Source organism: Pomacea canaliculata, linkage group LG2 (genome assembly GCF_003073045.1).
Source record: "Pomacea canaliculata isolate SZHN2017 linkage group LG2, ASM307304v1, whole genome shotgun sequence".
Taxonomy (NCBI): Eukaryota; Metazoa; Mollusca; class Gastropoda; order Architaenioglossa; family Ampullariidae; genus Pomacea; species Pomacea canaliculata.
This window is the reverse complement of record NC_037591.1, coordinates 21016074-21040518: the sequence shown is the minus strand read 5'-3', so window position 1 is coordinate 21040518 and position 24445 is coordinate 21016074. Positions and strand designations below refer to the sequence as shown.

General features: G+C 36.3%; 2 protein-coding genes across 7 annotated transcripts in view; one reads left to right on the top strand and one right to left on the bottom strand.

Annotated features, from left to right (window-relative positions):
• The window catches only part of LOC112556732 (tight junction protein ZO-1-like), a 47384-nt gene extending 35437 nt beyond the window's left edge, over positions 1–11947 (bottom strand). For 5 of the 6 annotated variants that reach the window (XM_025226005.1, XM_025226007.1, XM_025226010.1 and 2 more), the window contains exons 1-4: positions 11657–11947; positions 10206–10425; positions 7598–7688; positions 310–357 (exon numbers count right to left, since the gene is read on the bottom strand). In XM_025226005.1, the coding sequence (XP_025081790.1) occupies positions 310–357; positions 7598–7688; positions 10206–10425; positions 11657–11933 (636 nt within the window). In that variant the 5' untranslated portion in view covers positions 11934–11947. Of the gene's footprint in view, positions 1–309; positions 358–1768; positions 1917–2768; positions 2807–7597; positions 7689–10205; positions 10426–11656 lie in introns of those variants that run through there. The other variant, XM_025226011.1, reaches the window with a different exon arrangement.
• A 211-nt stretch (positions 11948–12158) lies between these two features.
• LOC112556740 (RNA polymerase-associated protein LEO1-like) lies at positions 12159–24235 on the top strand. Its single transcript, XM_025226028.1, has 13 exons — positions 12159–12371; positions 13109–13261; positions 13809–14243; positions 14560–14685; positions 16832–16969; positions 17923–18014; positions 18230–18387; positions 19984–20187; positions 21087–21221; positions 22017–22152; positions 22582–22768; positions 23059–23165; positions 23419–24235. Exons 1-13 carry the CDS (start codon positions 12323–12325, stop codon positions 23533–23535), a joined length of 2037 nt encoding a protein of 678 aa, XP_025081813.1. The 5' UTR covers positions 12159–12322; the 3' UTR covers positions 23536–24235.
• Positions 24236–24445: the final 210 nt, after the last annotated feature.

The following is a 24445-nucleotide window of genomic DNA, read 5'->3' as shown; positions in this document are numbered from 1 at the left end:
TCAGCATTGCAAAAACAAAACAGATTATTTACCTGAACAGAAAAAATATGATTGTCTGCTGAAACTGTATCCTAACTGTAGCTAGGATATATCAACAGCTATCCAAATAGCCCATTAATTTTTGTAAGAATAAGCCATTAAAATGTACAGTAAGGTGTAAATATTCCTTGTCAAGAAAAAGTACATTTCCAATAATATTCTCTCCTTAAAAATATAATGCTGTACATAGCACATTAATGACCACACACAATTTTTACATTTAAATTTAGCTACTTGTAACAAATGAACAATAATAGAAGAAAAGCATACCCTTTGCAATGATACATGATGAAGTTGCCAAACAATATTGTCACCAGCCTGCAAAAAGAAAAACAAAGACATTAATCTTTTCAATTAATCATATAAATCCATGCATTAACCAAAACTAGCTGTGGCTTAATTTATAAACACAATATAAACCAATGACTATGATGCCTTTAAAAGAATATTTCTTCATGCTTGACATCTCATTTTCTGAGAAACAGTTTATCCTTCATGAGTGCTAAGACATATTAAAATAATTATGCTAGCCATCATTCTCTATGCCACGGTAAATGTAGGGGGTCACAAGGGTCAGATTCCATTGGAATGTTGAGCAACATCTCATTACACCCCAAACAACTCCTCACAGCAAAGACTATAAATGCTGATTTGGTGGCTAATGTCATCTGATCATTGTAGCTGTTTAAATTAATTTTGATTTATGAACAATCTGGTACATTATATAATATTTTCTATGTGCAGCCACTCTGAATGAAAAAAACAATCCAAACTAGAAAGAGATGTATAGCTTTCCAGTGAAAATGCATTTTCCTTAAAAATTTAATAACTTTTAAAAGTACTCAAAAAGAGCCGAATATGCTCCCTAATTAAAAAACTTCAAAAATTAAAGAATATTTATCTTATTTATGCACTTGATAATTTGATCAGCAATAATAAATAATATTGCTATTATTGACACAATCATCTAGTGAAAATAAAGCTAAAAGAACTATTTTCAAAATAAGGCTGGAAAGCTAATGATAAACAAATAAGTGAAAGCTGAATTTCTTAGTTTTGCCCATGAGCAAAACTGTCACATATTTGTCTTGACATTTTTTTCTTAGCACAAACTATCACCACCAATTGATGCCACTAACAGAAAAATGTGTCTGCAGAATATGTCTTAGTCATCAAGATTATCAAATAAATAAGGAGGGAAAAGGAACGGCCAAAAAAAAAAAAACTAGAAAGAAAGAAAAGGCTTAAAGGGTGGAGCATTCAGTACCATAAAGCATGCACAGCAAAAGATTACAGTCTCTGGTATTCAAACTTTCCAAAATAAGTGAAAATAATTCTAACACAACTATTTTATAATACCAGTGGACAGCTAATAATAAATATAAACGAGTAGGTAAACACTGATTTCTCCCCTCCCCCCGCCAATAAAACTGTCTTGATATCTTTCTTTTATATAGGGAGAAAATAATCACCAGCAATTAATGCTATTAACAAAAATGAGCCTGAAAAATATATGTCCTTGTCATCAAGATGAACAATTAATTTATACAATAAGGGGGTAAAAAAAGGAACAAAAAAATGCTGTAAATGATGGAGTAAACAGCACCATATGGCATGCATAGCAATAGGTCACAGACTGTCTCTGGCAAACAAACTTTCCAAAATAAAATCTGCAAAACATAATTTTTAAAGCGCAAGACAACATTCACACACTGCACAGGGTGCTCACCCTATTAAGGCGCCTACCACTGCGAGAAAGGGAACGGGAGGATGCACTCAATTTGCTCCTGAGCTGTGATCGCGAAGACCTCCTAGAGCGCTGTGACAGGCGCCTCTGCTCTTCTCGTACTACAGGCATTTTCCCGTGGTTTTTAAGTCTATTAAATGTCAACACATTCACATAAAAAGTAGTCTTTTGAGAACAACGGGTATGGAGCTGAAAATACTTATGCTAAAATTATCAGCAGTCTTTTCAAGACAAAATCCTTAGTGTAGCCAGCACAATTACTCCCATTGTTTCTTCCCATGAAGGAGCTTCAACCAACCAGTTCTTCCTGAAATGCATGGAGCTAAAAAAAAAAAATGTTGAAGCACACTATTTAAGACACTGACTTTAAACAGCTCTATGGATAACAGAAGCCAGCTTGCTGCTCAAATGAGTACGTGGTAGCAGAACCACACACACTTTGAAAGAAAATCCACAAAACAGTTATAAATGGTTCCAAGGTAGTCCACAAAAATTGGGAGTCACTCTGAGCCAAAATAGAGTCAGGCTGCCACAGAGTTGTCACTGTCTGATGTAGTGAAAATCTACAACATAAGGTATCACGCCTACAGCATCATGCTTTATGCAGCCTACAGAAAAACCTTCAGGGCACAGAAGGAAGACGTTTTGCAGTCAGGTCTCTCTCACACACACACACACAAACACAGAGGGGAGAGTGGGGGGGGGGAGGAGAGACTACAAGATAACACTAGGCCAGCAAGGCCTTCATCCCAACCCATTTGGATCCTCAAACATGGGAGACTTTATCTAAAGAAATGTGAGATGGAGGTGGCCTCTCTATAGTTATCAGTCAATGAATACATTTGTTTTTTTCACAAGTAATGTTTCTGAATTTTCTTTATAACACTGAAATGTTCAATCTTTCTACAATTATTCAGACAAATATTCACACAAAATCCTAGGAAAATTGTAGGTTGGGTTTAAAATAAACAAAATTTCTCACCCTGAAAATGTCTGTACAGCCATATATCTTTCTTCTTCTAAAGGTGTAACTTTAACAGCACTACCAAACCATACTACAATTAATGTTACTGCTCAAAAGATGAGCATGAATTCTCTGTTTCTGCCACTGATGCTCATAAGTAGCATTTTCTTTAACAAAAAATATGGGGCAAACAATTACAGTTGTAGCTTTAATACAACAGAAACCAAGAGGCAGAAAATATTTACAAAAATTAATGACAATGCTTTTTACATTTATACATCATCAAATGACGATCAGTTCTCACAACTGGTCAATGTTCACTTGCTCACTTAAATCTACTGTGATCAAGCGAACACACAAGCAAGCATGTGGGAGGCCACACACTAGTAACCCCAAAGCACAGTGCCACCCAGTATGTGTACAAGTTCTGAAGCTATGAAGAGGTCAGCTTGCTTAATCATGGAGCAGGGGAAAGTTGACACCTCACTAACATTAAGGACCCTATTGTCTTAATCAAAGCCAAGCTTGATTAGCAAATTGACTTGTTTGCAAGGAGTGCCCCATGACGTGTGTATGTGGGTGTGTATCTCTCACACAGACACTCAAAGTGCACATGTGAGTGTGCATACAAAGTGGTAAAGCTTTTTCTATAGAACTTTTTTTTAAATAATCTATAATTATGTACTGACAAGATCCCCACTTGGGGAATGTCCTGCAGGAAACATTTTATATGAAAAAAGAAATCATCAGTGAATCTATAAGATTATCTTATAAATGAAATACAGTGGTACCTCGGTACTCAAACTGCTCTGTGCTTGAACATTTCAGTCCCCAACCAATATTTTCCAAAGAATTCTGTTTAGGTGCTCAACCACTTGCCACTTGACCATTGCGCTAAAAACTGCAAAAGGCACAGTGCTTATCCCTGAAACTTTGGGGTCAAAACAAATAGGAAAGTGTCACTCTGCGCATTGATTTCAAGCAACAAAGATCTGTCCTTGTGATATGATTTATATTTTGTAGTTTTTTTTTGGTTTTATATATACATATGTATACCATATGGTTACCATGGTGCCCAAGAAACATTCCAGTGCTAAAAGCGAAGAAAAGACGAATACAGTAAGAACAATTGAATTTAAAAGAAGAACTCATTGTCAAATACAAGATTGGCATACTTATGTCTATTCAGTAAGACACAGTTACATCAATGATATTGATAATACTGAAACATAAAGAGGCAACTGATCTAGCTGATGTAGTGAAAGAAGTCAAAGCAGTAAAAAATTTTAAACTTAAGTTTTTTAGTTTTAAATTTATAGTACTGTAATGATTAAACTATATTTTTCAATTATAATTGAAACAAACCCATCTTTTTACATATGCCATAATAAAAAATACTCTAATACAAGGTAGCTATTGATGAGTGCCAGAACCCATTAAAATACACTGCATCATTTCTTATAAGAAAAAAGTGCTCGGCACTTGAACTGATTGGCACTTCCAGAATGAATTGTGGCTGAGTGCTAATGTACCATTGTATCTATAATGGTAATATATTAACTTAAATTTTTTTTATTGGTCTATTATCTAAAAAATATTGTCCTTATTATGGGATTTGTACTTTATGATAAACTGAGGGATTCCCAATCTATTTTGAAAAATAATACTTAAAAAAAAAAAAAGGTAAAAACAAAGAACCCTGTTGAAAATAGCAGCAGAAAGATATTGTCAAGAATTTTAATAAGTTTAATCAACTGCTCTTTAAAGCTTTTCATGTCAACTTTGTAAATAGCATGTTACAAATAAACCTACTCTTATGCAATGTCATGAAGTAACACGGAAAGAAATAGTAGGAATATGAAGCAAGCAAAGTCAGAAATGTGCAACACATGTAACAGACCACTAATAATACCAAACAAAAACTAAAACCTGGTTTCAGCATAACAAAATAATGAAAACACTTGCGCTCTTAAATTAACTGTACTCTTTATGTTCTTTATTTTTTTTCAAATAGTTGAAGTTATCAGTTCACTGTTACTTTATGTTATGCTTCATTATTCATCTGTCTTTCTTCTTTCCATGAAAGTATTGATATCTTTCAGTATCAGCTTTCAGCTTGCACAGGTGCAAATTACATAACAAAATATCACCACACTCTCATGATCACCAGCTCGCATTTTTCTTTGAGGCATTGACTTGTAAAATATCCTCAGCGTAGTAGTGAGGTAGTGTAGTGGTTAAAACACTCACTTGTCACCACTGCATTCATCTTGTCTTAGGACACTTTCTGTATGTGACAACTCTTTGCAAGGCAAACTGTGGGGCATTTTTTCCAGGTACTCCTGCTACCCCTCCCTTCCCTCTCCCCTCGTAGTGCGATAACAGCTCTAGGTGGAAGCACGTTTCCAAGAAAACAAGCAAGCAACCAACCAATCTGCCAAAATTTGGTTATGATCAGACAATATTTGTGATTTTGCATGATGCTCAATGCATGCACACACACACACCCCTCCTTTAAACACACTCTGCTTTCTTTAAAATAGATATCTTTGTTTTTAAATGCATACACATATATATAAAAGGAAAATCTTATACAGGTACAAAACACACTGCACTCCATCTAGCCACACAATCTATTCCAAAACTTAATGTGATTATACCAGAGCCACATTCTATTCTAATATATATAAAAATACGTGATATATAAAAATTTAAACAATCAAATGGGATTACGCTAGCTGAGGAAGCAGAGAAGACTGGCTTAAAGGTCAACAGAAAGGAGACCGAAGTGATGAGAATCAACAACAAACAGGAACTCCCGATCCAACTTCAAGGAGAGAACGGACCGTTCCACGTATCTGGGGAGCATTGTCAACAAGGACGGTGGAGTGGATGATGATATCAAAAGCCGCATCAACAAAGCCAGACATGCTTTCAACAGCTTATGGCCCATTTGGAATTCCCGAGCATTATCTTTCCGCAGTAAGATCTGCATCTTCAATACCAATGTGAAAGCAGTGCATGGTTTTGAAACCTGGAGTGACAAACACCATCAACAACAAGCTCAAGACCTTTACCAACTGATGCCTATGCCATATTCTTGGAATAAGATGGCCTGAAAAGATCTCCAACAGCTGCTAGTGGAAAAGAACCAACCAGAATGCCACTAGCCAAGACATCAAAAAGCGCAAATGGGCCTGGATAGGACACACCCTGTGAAAATCAGCTGACACCATTGACAGGCAGGCACTTGACTGGAACCCTAAAGGGATGAGGAAAGTTGGGAGACCAAAGTAGACTTGGAAAAGAACAGTTGAGAGCGAGGCAAAGGATGTTGGAACCATATGAGCCCAACTGAGGGAGGGCTGAACAAAACCACGTCCGCTGGCGAGGTGTTGTTGCGGCCCTATGTTCCTCAAAGAGTAACAAGGAATAAACTAATCTGCTTCTTGAAGATTGCTTTAGTTTCTTTCCTACAACTCATTCCTAGTCTTAAGCTCTGCTTGCAAACGTGCTAAGCTCACTACCAGCAGCTTTACTAGGTCTGGGCATATTGTTTGCTTTGCACATCTTAAACAAGAAGTTCATAAGACCTTTCAACAGACTTGGAGATATTTGCTACTGTCTGAACTTTTTTGGCACCTTTAGGCTGATTGACAGGTGAATAAGAACACTTTACAGCCAATTAATTCACCCTTTTGAAATTATTTCACCTTCAAAGTAGTAAACGCGGCAGGCTATCACTATATGCTTTTACATGTACTTATGGTCAGTAAAGCAGGTAACTATGTCCTTTGAACAAGTTATACCTTTTAACATAAAACTTCCTTTCATGTGAACCATAATCAGTTATACTCTGAGAGTTTTTTCTCGTCAAGCAGGATGGGTAAATGTGATGTGATATCCCTTTACTTTACCAGCTGGAGGGGACTAACTCTCCCTGTTCTTCTTTTGTTTCTTATAGTGCCTTTGGGTTTTGTCGTGTTTGGTATCTGAGGACTACTGTTAATCTGTGCTTTTAGCTGTGTTTACCTGCCACTGTTCTGGACTGTCTTCCAGAGTCTGTGCATCATTGTTGTCTTTTTCATCGTCCAACATGAGTCAACAAGCCCAGATTTGATTTTCTTATCTTGTCTATAATATTATCTCTTGCTTCATCCATTTTCTTCACTGCCACTGTGTTGATGTAATCTCCATGACAGTCAAATGTGCATCTAAAGTGGACAACTTTATGTTGTTGGTGCCACCACTCTCACCATCGCTATAGTATTCCCACTGATATTGAGCCTGCAGAGCTCCTTCTTAAAGATATATTATATTAGTGTTTCTGGAACTCTTGCAATATTGCATTTAGTTAAGACCAGTTGGTACTGTGACCCTGAAGAAATGTGAACTAGACCAGTGGTTCTCAAAGTACTTGTATTTCGGACCGTGGACCACTTTACTTAAGTAAAAAATATGGCGGACCACCAAGGCCTAAAAATCACTCTGTACTATGAATTTCGCATTTAAATTGCCGCATTTGTTCCATTACAATTCAAAACTAAATGTACTTCTGTGACAGTAGTATAGTAATAAGTTGACATAAAACTACGTACCTCGTTCTTTGTAATTAAATGTTAATGCGAGGAATGTATCACTTTAAACATCACTTTGCAGACATATGATGACTGTCAGCCGTGGACCACCTGACCACACTTTGAGAACCACTGAACTAGACAGTGCTTTAATTTTTTTTTTTTTTTTTTTGAAGTGCCTTGAGCTTGCCCGAAGGGCAGGGATAAGGTGCTATACAAACAAACATTATTATTACTAATATCAACACCAATTTAAAGAATTGCATTTACCTCCTCAATAACTGCACCATCATCAGAATCTGCCAAAATATGCTGTAGACTTGAATTGCTCACTTTGCCTCCAGCTCCATCGAATCGTTTTCTGATAAAAGAAAATATTTTCTCTGATCATAATATAGTCATTTAAAGAGTAATGTGAATTTATGATTTATAACTCTTTCCTACCCATTTTCATATATAATGAAATAACACTAAATATACTGTGATAAATATACTAAATATACTAAAAGGTACTAATTAGTATACTAAATATACTAATGCCTAAATATACTAAAAGATTTAGTAATTTCATGTTGCTTGCAAAGAAAAGAGTTGGAAATGGTAAAACACTAGGCTTAAGCCGTGCTTACACATTTATAGATAATCATGCATCTAAGACCTTGGAGCAAGCTTTTTTTAAAGCCATCAGTTCCCAATTAAAATATGATGCAACAACAATGGTCCTATTTTAAATGGTTTTGAGCCAGCTAGTGAACAGTTTGTTAATGATATCTGTCAAATGAGCACCCCCAAACATGTGAGGTTGATCCTATTCCTCCCTCTCTGCTTGTTGATTATCTAGATGTCCTAATACCGCATCTAACCTATATCACATCTGGGCACTTTCCTCTCAAGTTCAGGACGGCTATTGTCTGACCATTTTTAGATAATTACTGCTTAAGCAATTACAGACCAGTTTCAAACCAGTCCTTTTTGTCTAAGATTCTGACAAAGATTGTCCTTTCATAAATTATTATACATGTGGAGAAAAATCATCTCCTTAATCCTCCAGTCGGCTTATAGAAAGGGCCATGGTACTGAATCTGCACTTCTAAAAGCTGTGAATGATCTAGTCCAGTGGTTCTCAACCTTTTACTTGTGACCCCCCCCCTGACGAACAAAGGTACGTCCGTGTGCTCCCCATTAGCCAGCAATGTAAGCTAATTTCACTAATACCGGTATAAGAAACTTTTTAAAAAATGACCACCTTCGCGCCCCCTTGTAATCATGTCGCGCCCCCCCAGGGGGGTGCGCCCCACAGGTTGAGAACCGCTGATCTAGTCCTTAGTGCTGACGATGACAAAGTGTCATTTCTGGCCTTTTTAGGCTTGTCTGCTGCATTTGATACTGTGGATCATTCTATACTTCTACACAGACTTCAGCAGTCTTTTGGTGTTCATGAAGTTGCTTTGTCCTAGTTTCTATCCTATCTCACACACCGAACCCAGACTGTGTGTGTGAAAGGTGTTTACTCAGATGGTTCTGTCCCGAAACTGCTTCTTATTTGTCCAAAGAAATTTCTAAGTCATCCTTTTCTCTCTCGGTCCCTGTCTATAAACAGCTCAACTATTCCTTTATCCACCTCTGTTCGCAGATTAGGTATCACTCTCGATCAGCATTTGACTTTTCATCAGCATATTTCTCATGTCTGTAGAAATACTTACCTTGAACTTTGTAGGATTAGTATCATTCGCACCAATAATGCAACTAAAACTCTAATCTGTGCCTTTGCGCTATCAAGGATGGATTATTGTAATTCTCTTTCAGCTGGAATTCTCAAGTATCTTCTTGACAGAATTCAAAGGATCCAAAATAACACTGCTCACCTCATTTAGATACTAACATATATCACCTATCATTTGCTCTCTTCACTGGCTGCCAATTGCGGATCGAATAGCCTACAAACTTTCCACTTGGACTTTGCTGTTTCTGGCACTGGTCCTCTGTACCTCTCCAAACTCACTCCCATCTATACACCCGCTTGACCTCTTCACTCATCTTCTGACACCAAGCTTCGGCGAGTCCCACTAAAACAAAGATGTATGGACAGAGGCCTTTCTCCTACCAAGCCCCATCAACTTAGAACGGATTACCTATCAGCCTTCGTCACTCTGATTCTCTTACCACCTTTAAGACACATCTCTTCAGAACGACTTCACTGTACAATAACAATAACAATAGCAACAAACTTTATTAGGCCCAATGGGCAATTTAAATGGGAGGTCTGCTCTGTTTCCAATATATATTTAAAAAAAAAAAGAAAATAAATAGATCATTCCCATGCACACCTACACATCACATGCACACACACCGCTGACAGTTCATCTGTGATTGAGTAGCTGGACTGCTGATGGCACAAAAGATTTCAGATGCCTATTGTTCTGAACCTGCACATGCATGAAGTGTGTCTGAATTTACTTTGTGTATGAGTAGCATCTGTAGTAGGAGTGAGCATGTCTGTTATATGTGAATATGGGTGCATGGTTGCTTATTATTATTCTTAAACTTTGTTACAATATGGCCAAATATCTCTTGGACCAGACATCACACTATGTGTCCATACCATCATGATGTATGATGATTAGTTTATTGAGTAGGAAAGTGCTTCCACCTTGCAGCAATTTCGAAATATTGGGGGGAGGGAGTACCCGAAGAAAACCCCCAACACCCAGCCTGGAGAACCGATGTCACCTACAGAGAGTGTCCCAAAACGAGATCTGAACCCTGAACTGCACACTGCAGTGGTGACAAGTGAGGGTTTTAACTACTACACTACCAGGTGCCCCTTGATGTATGAAAATGATTTTACTAAAGTTACAAATGGAAATCTGAGACTTACGGATTGGTAGGCTTGTCCAGCCGAGAAGAAAGATTTTCCAAGTTGTTGACTAATCTGTTTCTCTCTGCCTGAAGGGCATCTACCTTTCGCCTTGCATCATTAAGGTCATCAGCAATACGTGAATTCTCTCGTATGGCAGCATCTCTTTCTTTCATGGCCAATTCATAGCCAACCTGAAGAGTGTGAGTGTCATTGTTATAACTGCTGTCAGAAAAATTTCCTGAGGAAAAAACAAAATCACATATCAAAAAAAGGTATAAGTAATTACTGGAAGATACTAAAAATTTCTTTCAGACAGTTGTAGACTTATTTTTACATTTTCCCTGCTTTTCTGCTTCACTTTCACATGTTCATCTCCTATACCTGCTTGGATATCTACATTTCAAAGAATCAAGTTTCTTTTTCTCTCTGAATTGGAAGACTTTATATTGGCCACAGTAACCAAGTGTCATGTCTTGTATAGTCAAAATATAGAGCCAGAGCATGGTAAGGACAAGAGGTTTATTCAAAAAGAAATTATATTTATTCAAGGTAGATACACATCGTGCCATACGACTCATGCGGAGTACAAAGCTACCGTGACTGTGCAGGGCTTGTCTACGGCAAATATTTTTATCTCTTGGACAGCAAACATATTTTTAAAAGAGGGGAGGGGGTTATTTCATGAGAGCAAGTTGCACCCCTTTTCCTGCTAGGCCTGCTGGATCGTATCAGATTGGATAACCAAAGAAAGGGGGAATGCCTGTTCATGGTACATAGCAATAACATTTTTCTACTTCTTCTGTAGGTATTAATTGATGCATTAATATTGTTTAATATATAATATTTAATATATTATAAATTAATATGAATTTGATGATTCTCCTGTCATTGCCAACCCCCCAAATAGCAGCTGATGCAGTGTTAAAATGATTATATACAAGAAAAGAATGTATTATTTTCAGGAAAATAACTAGCTTAAATAAACAAAGAAATTTTTCTACAATATCATCAATTGCTTTTATTTCAATTTTCTTAATGTTTATTTTCCTTAACAATTGCTGTGCAAGTTCATATTTTCTGTTATTTATATAGAATATAAGAAAAATATTACTAGTAGCAATGCTAGTTGCAAAAAGTAAAATAAGCATTATTAGGCATAAGGGCGAAAATTCGTGTATATATAAGTTAGGGAAAAAAGTCGTTCATTTCATCTCGGAAAAAAATATGAAAGATTACGGCAGCTGTGCATAATGCGAGGTGATTTACAACTGAGGTCAACTGTCACCTACGTACATTCTTAGTCTACTCAGATTATGGGAGACTACTTGATCAACGGGAGGGAACTCGCAAGGAATTTGTGATAGTTGTATCATGCTGTTCGCTTCATTAACGCAAATGCTATCAATATCTAATATTTAATAATTGTCCATGAACAATTAATATCAATCTTTTAGTCTACTCAGCCTTACCTCCATGATCTAAAAGAAGTTCGGTTAACAGGTGCGGAGCGCATTCCTCAAGTGCTTTGCAAAATCCTAGAACAGCTTCAGGGTCTCTCGAAAGTTTGTCAATCAGAATATCTGTCCTCCCAGAATTATTAGTTGCATTCGCAATCTGTTTTTCTTCCATAATCGAAAAGAATCTTTTTTTTATCAGTAAAGGTATGACTCTATTTATATCTGGATTCTTAGCCAACCTGCCTCTCTGTCTTTCCAGCAGGCGAACCAATACACCTGTGCCCGCCATCTTTAAAATTTAGCCTCACATCATTGTATACAAACATTACACATGAAAAATGAGGAATTCTTTATTCAGAACCCTTTATATAACTTATTATATGTTCAATTTGAAAACAAGTTTATCTTCCAAAATATGCAATGAATTAAGTATCTGAATGAGATACTCCGTTTTATTATCTCGATTTTCCTTTTAAGGGACTTTTGAACTCTTAACCTTTAACAGGCGCACGTTGTTTTGTTGTCTTTTCTTAAGCGTACTCAAATATGTTTAATAATGTAATTTAATCTATACGCGCAGTAGCAGTTTGATGATCCTTACAGAGTTGTCGGTTTATTTTATAAACCTATTTGAAGAGTTCAGACTGACTCGCAGAGTGACGAGAATATGCATTTAACATGGCGGAACTTGCGGATTTGTTTGGCAGTGATGCCGAAAGTGACGAAGGTATATGAGAGTCCAATGGATTAAATAACAGTCGAAACAATTAAGAAGTAATTTCTGCTAGTCTTTATTTATAGAGGACCATTTTCAAGATGCCAACATAAAATGGTTTTAGTAAAATCATTTAGTGAAACCGTAACACTAATAGGCTCAGCATAGATTTACGTTTCAGGAATTTTAATTCACCATTTTAAAGATATTGTAGGACGCGAAAACATTTTGGAAATAAATTTATATCATAGAAGATAATATATTAATAAACCTATATAAAGACTAAAAGAACAATGTATTGTTTTTTGTGATATCTGCTTGTTGACTGAAAGTAAACCGATATTAATGACCAGCAGTTCACGATAGCTGTGAACGACACATTGAAGAGTACACTGTCCAAGTTCACAAGAAATTAGTAGACGTGCTAAGTATTAGTGATTTGATTACTTTTGGTAGGGTCTAAAGGTGTATTAATAAAAACCTAGATTTCCATTGGTCAGTTTCCTGCTTTAAGATCATCCCTACTATAGACCCAATGACAGTTTCAGAAACTAATCAAAATAATAAACCAGCATACAATAAAATATAGTTGAAATGTAAGTAAGCCAGTGTCAATGAGAAAGTGATAAAAAAAAAAACCCTTCCAAAGGCAAACAAATTTATACACAAGCGCAACTACAAGCAGGACTTAATTTGTCTCTTTAATAAAATGGATGATATTGACAATGAATATTATTGTTTTATCCCAGGGAAAGGGTCTGTAGAAGGATCACAAGCCAGTGGCTCACCAACCAGTCCTCAGTCTGTTTCTGGTTCAGAAAGAGAAACTGTCCATTCTGGCTCTCCACCTGGTACTCCACATGCTGCAAGTGGTAGTGCCTCCCCTGCACAAAGCGGTTCAGGTGCTTATTTGTGCTCAATTTCTGAAATTGAGTGTTAAGATTATTAGAACTTGTTACATAGAAAAGTTGTATCAAGAGACAGTCCACAGGGCTGAAATCTAGATATCAAGGAGTTTTCTGTAGATTGTACTGTAAATATTTGTATTTTTGTGAAGCACCTTCAGCTTGCCCTTACGATAGAGATAAGGTGCTATACAAGAGACAATTATTATTATTACTGACAGCAACACTGAATTTGTCAGTCAAGCGTAGGATAAGAGAAAGTGTGCGTGTAAATGCTTATACTGTTGTTCTGGGAGTTAGTGTGCTTTTGTCTTTATATTGGCTTGGATGTAGTAGATATGTCTGGATATATTTTAATTATTTGATTTTAATTTATTAAATCTTATTATTATTTTCATTAATCTATTTGTAAGTTAAGAAAGGGGCACTCATATAAGCTTCATAATATCACTTGAAGAAATCACATAGCACTATGTACAGTTATTTTTTATTTATTTATATTTTTTTTTGCAAATATGAAACTTGCCTGCAATTCTATTTGTAGGTGATGAGAGTCCACCTGGAAGTCCACAAGGCAGTGATAATGGAGACAGTGATCAAGGAAGCCCAGCAAGAAGTCATCAGGGTAGTGAATCGAGAAGCCCTGAAGGTAGTCCCAAAGAAAGTCCACCAGCTAGTCCTGGGGCAGAGGGTAGTGAGAGAGGTAGTGATAGTGACATACAGACTCCTGCAGCAAGTCCCATAGGGGGAAGTGACAAAGGTAGTCCAGCTGGTAGTGGTTCAGACAGAGGCAGCAACAGGAGAAGTAGAGCAGACAGTCTGGCTGGGAGTGATCACAGCAGGGGCAGTCCAGCAAGGACACCAAGGAAAGAAGGCAGTGATGGTGAAAGTCAGCATGGGAGCCCAGCAGGCAGCAGTGATGAAAGACACAGCAGACAGGACTCACAAGATAGTGACAGAGGAAGCCAGGGTAGAAGAGGTGAGTTACCATTTAAACTTGTGAGGTACTCTAAAAATGTAATTTAATGTTTAGTGTCCATTTTTCTAGAATCAACAATTAAACGAAAGATAATCCTGTCATTTAATGAATTTTCTATTTCAATTATTTCGCTTCGACCTTAGGTATATTGTTTTTTTATTGTTATGTTTTATCACTGTTTTGTTTTCTTCTTTTTTACATTTCTTTCACCATATTTTTTCCCCAGAAATAAGTCATGAAGGAAGATGAAATGGTGTGTTTAAAGGTTTCTACGTGTTGTTTGTATTCTTAAAGGTTTATGTGTGCTGTTTTTCAGAACGAAGAGAAAGTAGTCCAGCTCATAGTGCAGCTTCTGGTAGTCGTTCTCCTTCTCCAGCCAGACGTAGAAAAAGTGGTAGTGATGATGAAATAGTAGGAGGAGGAAAGAGCAGCGATGAAGAAGGTGTGTTGCATTAAATCTCTATATAAATGTGATTATTGTTATTATTTCTTTGTTTTAAAGGTATATAACTGGTAATAGAAAATATATGTGCTTATTAGTAAATGCTCCATATCTCCTTTGCATGACTAATGGAAAAAAAATTTTTTTTTGTTGTTTTTTTTGCATGATTTCAGCCAGAAAGCATATAAACTTTTGAAAGGAAACTTTAAAATGAAAAAGTTGTCTACAGTCAAATCTCCCTACTATGCCACCCCTCTACTATGCCACTCTCGGTATTATGCCACTTTTGCTCGGTCCCGACTATAAATTCAATGTAAAAAAAAATTTACTATGCCACCCCTACTCTCCCTACTATGCCACTTTTTTTGTGACTGTTACAAGACACAAGTTGTAAAATTCCGCGCAGTGCTCGATTACTAAACTGTACGGTAGTGTGGGACATCGCAGTTAGGTGGATGGAACATAGCACGCACACAGGGAGGGTGGAGGCTGGCAATGTGGGGGGGGGGGTGGTCGCTAGCCGGGTGACAGTCACGTGACAGAGGGAAGGTGTGAGGGAGTCGACTAGCGACAGGATTCAGGTGCGCGGATGTGGTTGGGAGGGGTGGAGGATGAAGAGGTGAGGGGGAGAATGAGAGGAGACAGCGAGCGAAGCCGACGATTCTTGAGAGCTTTGGACCAGACCTGGGCAAAGGCCTCCTGTCTCTGACCGGCCCGCCCGCCAGTATATATATACTGTACATATTGGGTAAAACTGAGTGAACTATATTAGTCCGGCCCTCTAAAACCATCCCAATGTCTCATGCGGTCCCTTGGGAAAATTAATTGCCCACCCCTGCTTTGGACTGACGGGTAACTTGAGCAAATAAAGCCGTTTTTACGAACACTCTCTACTATGCCACTCTCCCTACTATGCCACTTTTGCTCGGTCCCGGTAGGTGGCATAGTAGGGAGATTTGACTGTATATGTTTTCACTTGATACTCTTGTTTCTTCTTATTTATACTATCATTATCAAAAGATGTGTTGTCATACATTCAGTAGCTGACGACATGGTGTGCACATTATCTTTTAAAGGGTATGTTTATTTGTGTGCTGTGTTTAGTGCAAAGACCTTAAAACTGAAGTCTGTGTAATTAAAAAGATCTTGCTCTATTTTTTTTTTTTTTAATCACAACATAATATTAATTAGCAGGGGATGACGTAGAAAAATTTATTTGGAATTTTCTCTTACAAAAATCATATTTGAAGCTTTGCAGATTCTAAAAAAAATATTTTCAAAGATTAGTATTTCTTGCATCTATACCTTTAATATTATAAAAAACAAATTGTGATTCTTTTATTTCACTTTGAGATCTGAATAGATTGCACTGCTTTAAAATTATTTTAGATTGATTTGAAACTCATGTTAATTAAAAATTCACATCTTTCTCATCATTTTGAGATATAACACATGAGTGTATATTGTCTTGAAAAAAATATTTGAATGTATTTAATTTTTAGTCAGGTTTATCAGTTGATGATTGTCGCATCTTTGGATGCAATGTTCTTCCTCAAGTGTAACTCAGAGTGCTGTGAACAAAATCAGCAGCATAGGTGTAGTGTAACAAACAGTTGAATTACAAAATATAATTTATTAAAGTAGTAGTTTTGAACAGTCATGTATTAAAAATACATTTTGTGCAATTAATATATTTGACAAACATTTTTGAAAATTTAATTATTTAAGACTTCATAACCTCCGCTCTATTTTGATATTTTGATAAGATTGGTATCAGGGTTCATATTTGTTTGGTGGGTTTTTTTTTTTTTTTTGTTTTTTGTTTTTAAACTATGCTGTGCCATAAACTTTTGCTAGTATGTAACAGGAAAAATCACGTTGAAGTACCTATTGTCATATCACTGTATTTTTTTGTAATTTCAACATGAAATCATTTATATTTAAGATTAGTTTTCATAACGTGATTGCAGGTGCTGTTAAGGAATGCACACCACAGTCCAACAGACAAGAGGGTCTTAACTTTCTTGCAGCATGCTTTGAAAAGATTACAATGAATTTGAATGTTTTTAATACTGAGATTTGCTAGGAACACCTGACACTACATGCACCTAAGCAATTTTCCCTTCTGTTATTAAAATTCATGCAGGTAGTCACAGACGACGTCGCAGCAGTGGGAGTGGTAGTGATTCTGGCAGTGACGTTGTGAGGAAAAAGAAAAGGCGTCTTACAAGCGAAAACGAAGATGGAGAAAAAGCACCCAATTCAGATGATGAAAATGCTGAAGGTATGTACGTAATAATATAAATTTATGCACTTATCATAATAAAGTGTTAACTGTAAATCTTATTTGAGTTAAATATGTATTGCAGCTTAACCATGAGCAACGTGAACATGATTTTGGCTTCTGTTGATAGCAGATATACACAAATGATAGGCGAAAAAAAAATTTATCTGAAAGTCTTAATCTGTGGATTGTATTCATCCCACTTTTTATTACAGACTTCTGATAGAGTAATAAATAATACTAATACATTAATACAGTGCAGTTTAATATGTGTATATGCTAATTGTGTTTTACAATATGGAAGCGCAGAAAAAAGTCACACAATGGCCTGCAAGAAGTGTGAATACTACTCTCTTTAAATGTGAATACACACTCACTATGTGCCAGCAGCGTGCAGAGCCACTTAAACTCTGAATGGAAATTGTAAGAAAAGAGAGATGTGCTGACCTAATTTTAGCATAGAATAACAGGCATTGTGAGTTTTATGGTGATTCCCTATGTCCTATTTTTCATTAACAGGGATTTCACATCTCCTGTTTTATAGTTTGTTTTATATTGAAACAGACAAGGTCAGCATTCTGCTGAATTGAAAATAATGAGGTTGAATTCCCCCATGGTAGCGGCTTATTTTTCAATTGCTAAGATGGCTTTTTTTTTGACAGGTTTGCATAGTGTCTCTTCCTGAATCAACTCTTTTTCTTTGTTGAATTCATTTGTATGTGTCTTTAATGATTTGGGGTTCTTTCTTGTGTAGCTACCAGACGGGGATGACTTTGTGAGCAGTAATGGGTTTATGTGACATCAGTGTAGTTTGTCATCTGTTTTCTTTGCCTCATCGGTAATTGCTACTTTGCTGGATGATGATGAAGCATTTTCAGCCCTAAAGTTTTGTCATATTTTTGTACTTAATTTTGCTTTATTAAAAACTATAGAGTTAATAATTTGTTTTTCAGCAACTCTGGGAGGTCTGTTTGGTGATGCAGATGACATCAGTTCTGATGAGGAGAGGGGAGGGAATGTTCAAAAGGGAGATGACGAGAATCAGGTATAGTAAATTTAATTTCTGAGACCCTTCAATTTTCTTAAATATTCATTTTTCTCTTTAAAATGATGGCTTACATCTGTTGGTCATTTTAGCATGTATTTTATTTTTGTACAATGACTGCTAAAAAGGAAAATGGCTTATTACAGAATAGAATGTATATAATTAAATAGCTGTTTATAATATTCCAGTATTGTGTAACTGAACAAATGTTGTAGTCAGCAAGAGTATTGGAAGATGGTGAAGAAGGCCAAGGGGAGACAGAGGAACCTCCACCTGAAACTAGAATTGAAGTTGAGATACCACGTATTGTGACAGATTTGGGCAGTAATCTGCACTATGTGAAGCTTCCCAATTTTCTCAGTGTTGAAACTCGGTAAGTTCTGATGGAGACTAGACGATACAAAAGAAGTGCAAAACTCATTTAATTTTTTCATGTGTTTTCTCTTTCCTTCTTGTTATCTTTAATATATTTCTTTCAGCCTGTTTTGGTTTTTTTTTTTTTTTTTTTTTTTTGTACAGCAGATGATTTGATAGATGTAAATAGTTCTCAACAAAATATTTTTTTTTGGTAAGATTTATATCAATTGGTTATTGCGAAAGTAACAGCTGATTAATGCATACCTTAATCTGTTCTCACCAATATGTTATACCAGGTAAAAAGCATGATATTTCTATCCTTATCTTTTGGGAGCAATAGGCAATGCATAGTGGTGGAAAACATCAGATATATCCGACATTTTACAATTTGAAATTACAGATGTAAAAAGCATGATGTGATAATTGCAAATATAACACTAAAATATAGTATTAACATTAAAATAAGGTATTACCTGAACTGCCTGTGCCTAGTTCCTGTTTTTGTTGTATTTAGCCTTTTATCAGCAGCAGCACAAAGTTGCAGCATTTTTTAAATGCTGCATTTTGGTTGTTTTCATTTTATTGATGTGACAAAAAAACTATCCCCCTTTTTGTCATCTCCACTCACCCACTGAACCACATTCACCTTCCCTGAGTCCTCTTTCTGCTTTCAGTTATTAAAACTTCAAAGCATTGATAGCTCCTGCCTCATGAAATCACCTTTATGTTGTTTTTGTTTTCCAACATGGTGATAGGTAACAGTTGCAAGTGCTTATACTTCACGCAGACCAATTTAAAACCATCACTATTACCATTTACAGGGCTATCTTATAATTTGTCATCACTCCTGCTACTTTAGTTCTTCGCTTTTTTACATTGCCTTATCTTTTCTTGCAATCAACTTTATTTCTTTTTTTCTTATTTATATTATTTTGGTTGCCAAAAGCTTGTATATTCATATGCATGACTAGTTTCATAGTCCGCAATCATACTCTAGCTGCCATTAACAACTGCTTTGATGCTTTCACAAAGATTATTACAACAGTGCCAAGAATTACATTTTGTTGCAGAAACAAAGCAACAGCAATAATAAGATTCATTCTAATGACTAGCAAATCAAACTAAAATAGAATTAAATTACAATTCATCTTTCACTTTTGGTTGGCTTGCTCTGCAGCTGATTAAACAAAATAAACATCTTTAGGGTTATAGGTTTTCTTTGGAAGGATCACAAATTGGTCATTCTAAGGGTAAACATGTCTGTTATGTGTATAATAAAGTACTTTTTAGTGTCTGTTTTAAGCAACAAATTAATATTATTTCCTGTGATTTCTATATATTTTGTGTGCTGCAGATTCTGCTGAGAGATATTGCAACTATAAGATAGTCCCTCTCATTTTATATTATGATCCTTTTTGAAATATCTCAATATGCATGTTGAAAATCACCCTTGGTGTGTATAAAGTTGTATAATGATTACAATAAACTGTGTCTGATGGATAGTAAAATTAAATAGTATTTAAATTATCATTCAATTTCAGATTGTAAACATGATTTTTTTGACCAGTTCTAAAACTCTATTTATATATGTAAAGCACTTTTTTTTCCCAAGACCATTTGATCCAACAACCTATGAGGATGAAATAGAGGAGGATGAAGTACTGGATGAAGAAGGGAGAGCAAGGACTAAACTGAAAGTAGAAAATACAGTTAGGTGGCGCTCTGTAAAAGATGAGGAAGGAAATGAGGTTAAGGATGAATTTGACACACCCATGAGGGAAAGCAATGCCCGTATTGTGAAATGGTCTGATGGAAGGTCAGTACATGTATTTTTAAGTACGATGCATACATCTCCGCTCAAACAGTAATTCATGTTCCCTACCCCAACATTTTATTGACAGTGACAGTTATACTACCAGTATTCTAAAATTACTAAGCAACTGTAAAAATTATGTAAACAGTGACCTTAATTGGTCCTTTGTAGGTAAAAAACCAAATGCATTGATTGTTTTGGCTTGATCAAAATATCATTGGTGTTTCTAAGTTGGATAAAACTTTTTTTTTTTGGTTTGTTTTTACTATCTTCATGAAATGTACTTAGAAAGTAATAATCAAGAACTTAAGTTGTATTTTTATACGTTTATGAAATATATTTCTTTGTGTTATAATCAAATGCTGTTTGGAACTGTACCAAACTCTACATTTTCTTTGGGCACATGATTTTAAACACCTCTTTAAATTCATTTGATCATTCATGTTTGCTTAACGATTCCCTTGTGCTTTGTTACATGGGACAGGTTAGAGTTAGTTATTTTATTTGTTTGACATTTGTGATAGAGTGTATCTTAATGTGACTGAATGAGAAACATCGGATTTGGAGAAGATCTCTAAGTGAATGCCACAGAAAAACGCGACTTTTTGGAAATTGTTTTCAGTTGCTTTGTAATATATTTTAAATGAAAGACTATGTCTTCCTCGTCATTTTAACTTTTAAATGTGGACATATGATGTCTTGGATCAGAGTTATGAATTTTTCAAGGAATTTGATTTCATCAAGTTCTTGTGAGGATTTGTCATCGTGTAACTCCACTTGCCTTGAGGTCTACAAACTGCTGTAAGACTTTGGCAGTGTGTAAGAGGAAAATCACGTTACCTATTTCTAATCATTATTTTCCATTTTTGTTCTGTTTTGAGTTTTTGTTTTATTTTTTGCAGTATGTCCCTTCATCTTGGAGATGAGGTTTTTGATGTGTACACCATGCCCCTGCAGGGCAATTTCAACCATCTCTTTGTTCGACAAGGAACTGGTTTACAAGGCCAGTCTGTTTTCAAGACCAAATTGACTTTCAGGTTAGAAATTCAATATATTTCTTTTCCTTTGGATACCAAACTGTCTGTTGATTAGCATGTCATATGGTAACAATAAAGTAACAGGGACAATGATCAATGACAATGATCAACTTTATTGGTCCCAGTGGGTATTTTCAACATGGGAAAGTGCTCTAGTTACAATAAGTTAAAAATAAAAGTAGAACAAGTTCACTGCAAGGTGCAGCATTAAAATGCACATTAGCACATGAAAGGAAGGCAAATTATATACTATAAAACAAACACTTGCATCAAGAATAATCATGTGCGCATCTACAACATCACACACACACCACTGACACTTCTGTGAGGCTGAGCAGCTGGACCGCAGATGGCACAAACGATTTCAGCTGTCTGTTACTTTTATATGTTGACATGGAATGGCGTTTACCTAAGCTTAGCAATACAAATTCTTTCATTAGTACATGTTCAGGTATAGACAAAATGCATGAAGCTTTCATTACTGTTTGTTGATCACAAAAAGAAGCTAAATCCCTTTTTATTATCGTATGTTAAATTATACATTAAGTTTTGTGTTCAGGAAACAGCAGGGGTAGGGGCTTGTGAGCCGTATAGTGGAACTGAGTGATCAACGTGTGATTATTGCACGTACGGTTCCCCTGCAGGATTATGTTAACGTAGGTAGCAAAAGTTAAACCTTAACTATCGCCCATGGATCTGGTTCCAAGGGGCCAGTGTTCATGTTTGTGTAAAACCCTGGAAGACTGTAAGATAGCACTTTGAATGTTTAGAAGTGCTTTTCTTTCTTTTCTTTAGGCCTCATTCAACAGATTCCTTCACCCATCGCAAGATGACTATGTCTCTAGCTGATCGTTCAACCAAAACTCAGAAAGTCAAGGTTCTTCCTATACATGGAGCAGATCCAGATGCCCACCGGTCGGAAATGATTAAGGTTGGCCACTCTGTGCAACTAGAAACCTTAAAAATTTATTATTAGCAATTAATGCTTTTCCTGGCTTAATGATAGTTACCTACATATGAAAAAAAAATGATAGGCATAAAAGGGTGTGGTACTGACCCATTTTTTTTTTTGGTGGCTTTACGACCCACCCATTGAAACCAATTCTTCTAATGCATGTGAACTTTAAAAAAGATGTAAGTAAAAGACATCGTAGTTACCCTACAGAAACCAGTCCATAAATTTTGAGGTTATCTCACTTTTAAAGTGAGGTTATGGAGTGCAGATATTGTATTACATGTTTCTAATGCTTTCTTCCCTTCCAGTCTGTTAAAAGGATGTTTTTGCAGAAGATACCAGGGTGATGTGACATGAATCATCCTTAACACTCAGGAGTTTATTCTTGCTAGAATTCTTTTGCAGAAAGAGGAGGAGCGTTTGAGGGCGTCTATTCGCCGTGAGAACCAGAAAAGACGACTGAGAGAGCGTGCTCAGGCTCGAGGTCTGAGTGCATCTTACATGGAGGGTGGATATGATGAGGAGGAGGAAGAGGAGGATGGCCTTACATCTATCTCTGCCATCAAGAGGTCCTATAAGCAGACACGAGACAGTGAGTGGCAGATGTTGTCATAGCCGATCCATTAGATTTGTTTGTAGTAAAAGTTCTGGATGGGTAATCCAAGGGAAAATAGCTTTCTTCCCTGTATTCATCTCCATTGAAGAGTTCTAAGAAATGATTGGGTAGAGGGGCATGGAATAGGGGGACACAAATGTAGATATTTTTAGAAATAGAAATTAATATAACAAATACTAATTTTCTGTAGATGAACATAGATTTCATATTGCACTCATGTTAACACTAGCATTTCAAATAAATGAGCTCATTTTGTGTTCTGACAGAGAGACCCATATATACCTCAGAGAGTGATATGTCTGATGAAAGTGATCGTGAGGATAGCCACACCAAGCGCCTCACTAAAGCTAAGCGACTTGATGAGAGTGAGGAGGTATGATGCTTATTACCTATTTCACTTCTTTTAACCTTCGTTAATTAATTTGTTTCACATCTTGTGAGAAGTCTCCCAATAAGTGTTCTTTCTTCTGTGGTAGTCTTTGATATTGCATGTTGTGTACTGTAAAGCTGGGTCACATTTATTATTGTATTTCTCATCCCAAAAAATGTGTGTGTGTATATATATATTCTGACTTCCTGTTTCCAAAGTATCTTGCTATCAAGAATGTTCCTTATTTTTTGCACAGGAGTCTGACACAGAGATCACAAAGAAGAAAAAGCCAGCAAGAGTGTTTGATAGTGAAGAAGAGAGAGAACATGAGGAGGTGAAAGACAAAGAGGAGGAGGGTAGTGGAAGTGACTAAGTGTCCCCATAAGTGTTCAGCAGTGAAAAGAGAAGCTGATGAGGGTTTGTCCTTGTAAGTGTGGAGCAGTGAAAGGAAAAGAAAGTGAATGAGATTGAGCATAGGGAGCCATGTGATAAAAGAGACCTTAAGATTTGAGTCAGTTGCGCAAAGCTTCATGCACCACTGAATGCCTTCATGGGAAGAATTAGGTGAGGATCATAGGCAAAGATCTGTTGCTGAATGAAACAAGCTGATGCTTTGTGGCCATTGACATTTTAGGACTGCTGTCAGGTGTAGTTGGTCGTTTCTCATGTGTTCTTTGAAATGTGTGAACTGATTCCTTTAAAATTGCAAATCTGTAGCCAACAGTACTATCTGCTGTCAAGTTGTTCAAGTAATTTCTTGTCCAACATTCACATATTCAGTGAACTCCACAAAGTGATAATACATACAGAGTGACAAGCGCCATATAATTCATGATTTAGTCTATGGCCCATGTCTGAATGCCATCTGAAACGATCATTATTGAAAGCAGGGAAACAAAATTCAACTGCACAGAGGTGACATTTGGACAATGATACGGGACTGTTAAACTGTTGAGGAAAACCTATTGAGGTTTTGAACTGTGGTTAGCCCTCACAGAACTTCACAAAAAAAAAAGCAGCTCAGTGTGACTTCGAATGAATGACTTGTGAAATAAAGAGTTCTTTAGTTTAAATCGTTGCCTTGATTTATCATGTGTATTAATTGAGTTCTGGTGATGCAAATACAGTGAGCAAGTTACCATTGGAGCAGTTCTTAATAATAAATAGTGCCAGCAGTTTGTATGTAAAGAAAATCCAGATCATGACGCTGTGCAGTGCTATGAACAAAAATATAGAGAGATGTACATAAGAACGCTTTATGTTCATGCTAGCTTTGAGGTGCA

Coding starts and splice junctions, on each gene's coding strand:
- LOC112556740 (XM_025226028.1), top strand. CDS start 12,323: ATGGCGGAACTTGCGGATTTGTTTGGCAGTGATGCCGAAAGTGACGAA. Junction 12,372..13,108: donor TGATGCCGAAAGTGACGAAG/GTATATGAGAGT, acceptor GTTTTATCCCAG/GGAAAGGGTCTGTAGAAGGA. Junction 20,188..21,086: donor GTGAAATGGTCTGATGGAAG/GTCAGTACATGT, acceptor TATTTTTTGCAG/TATGTCCCTTCATCTTGGAG.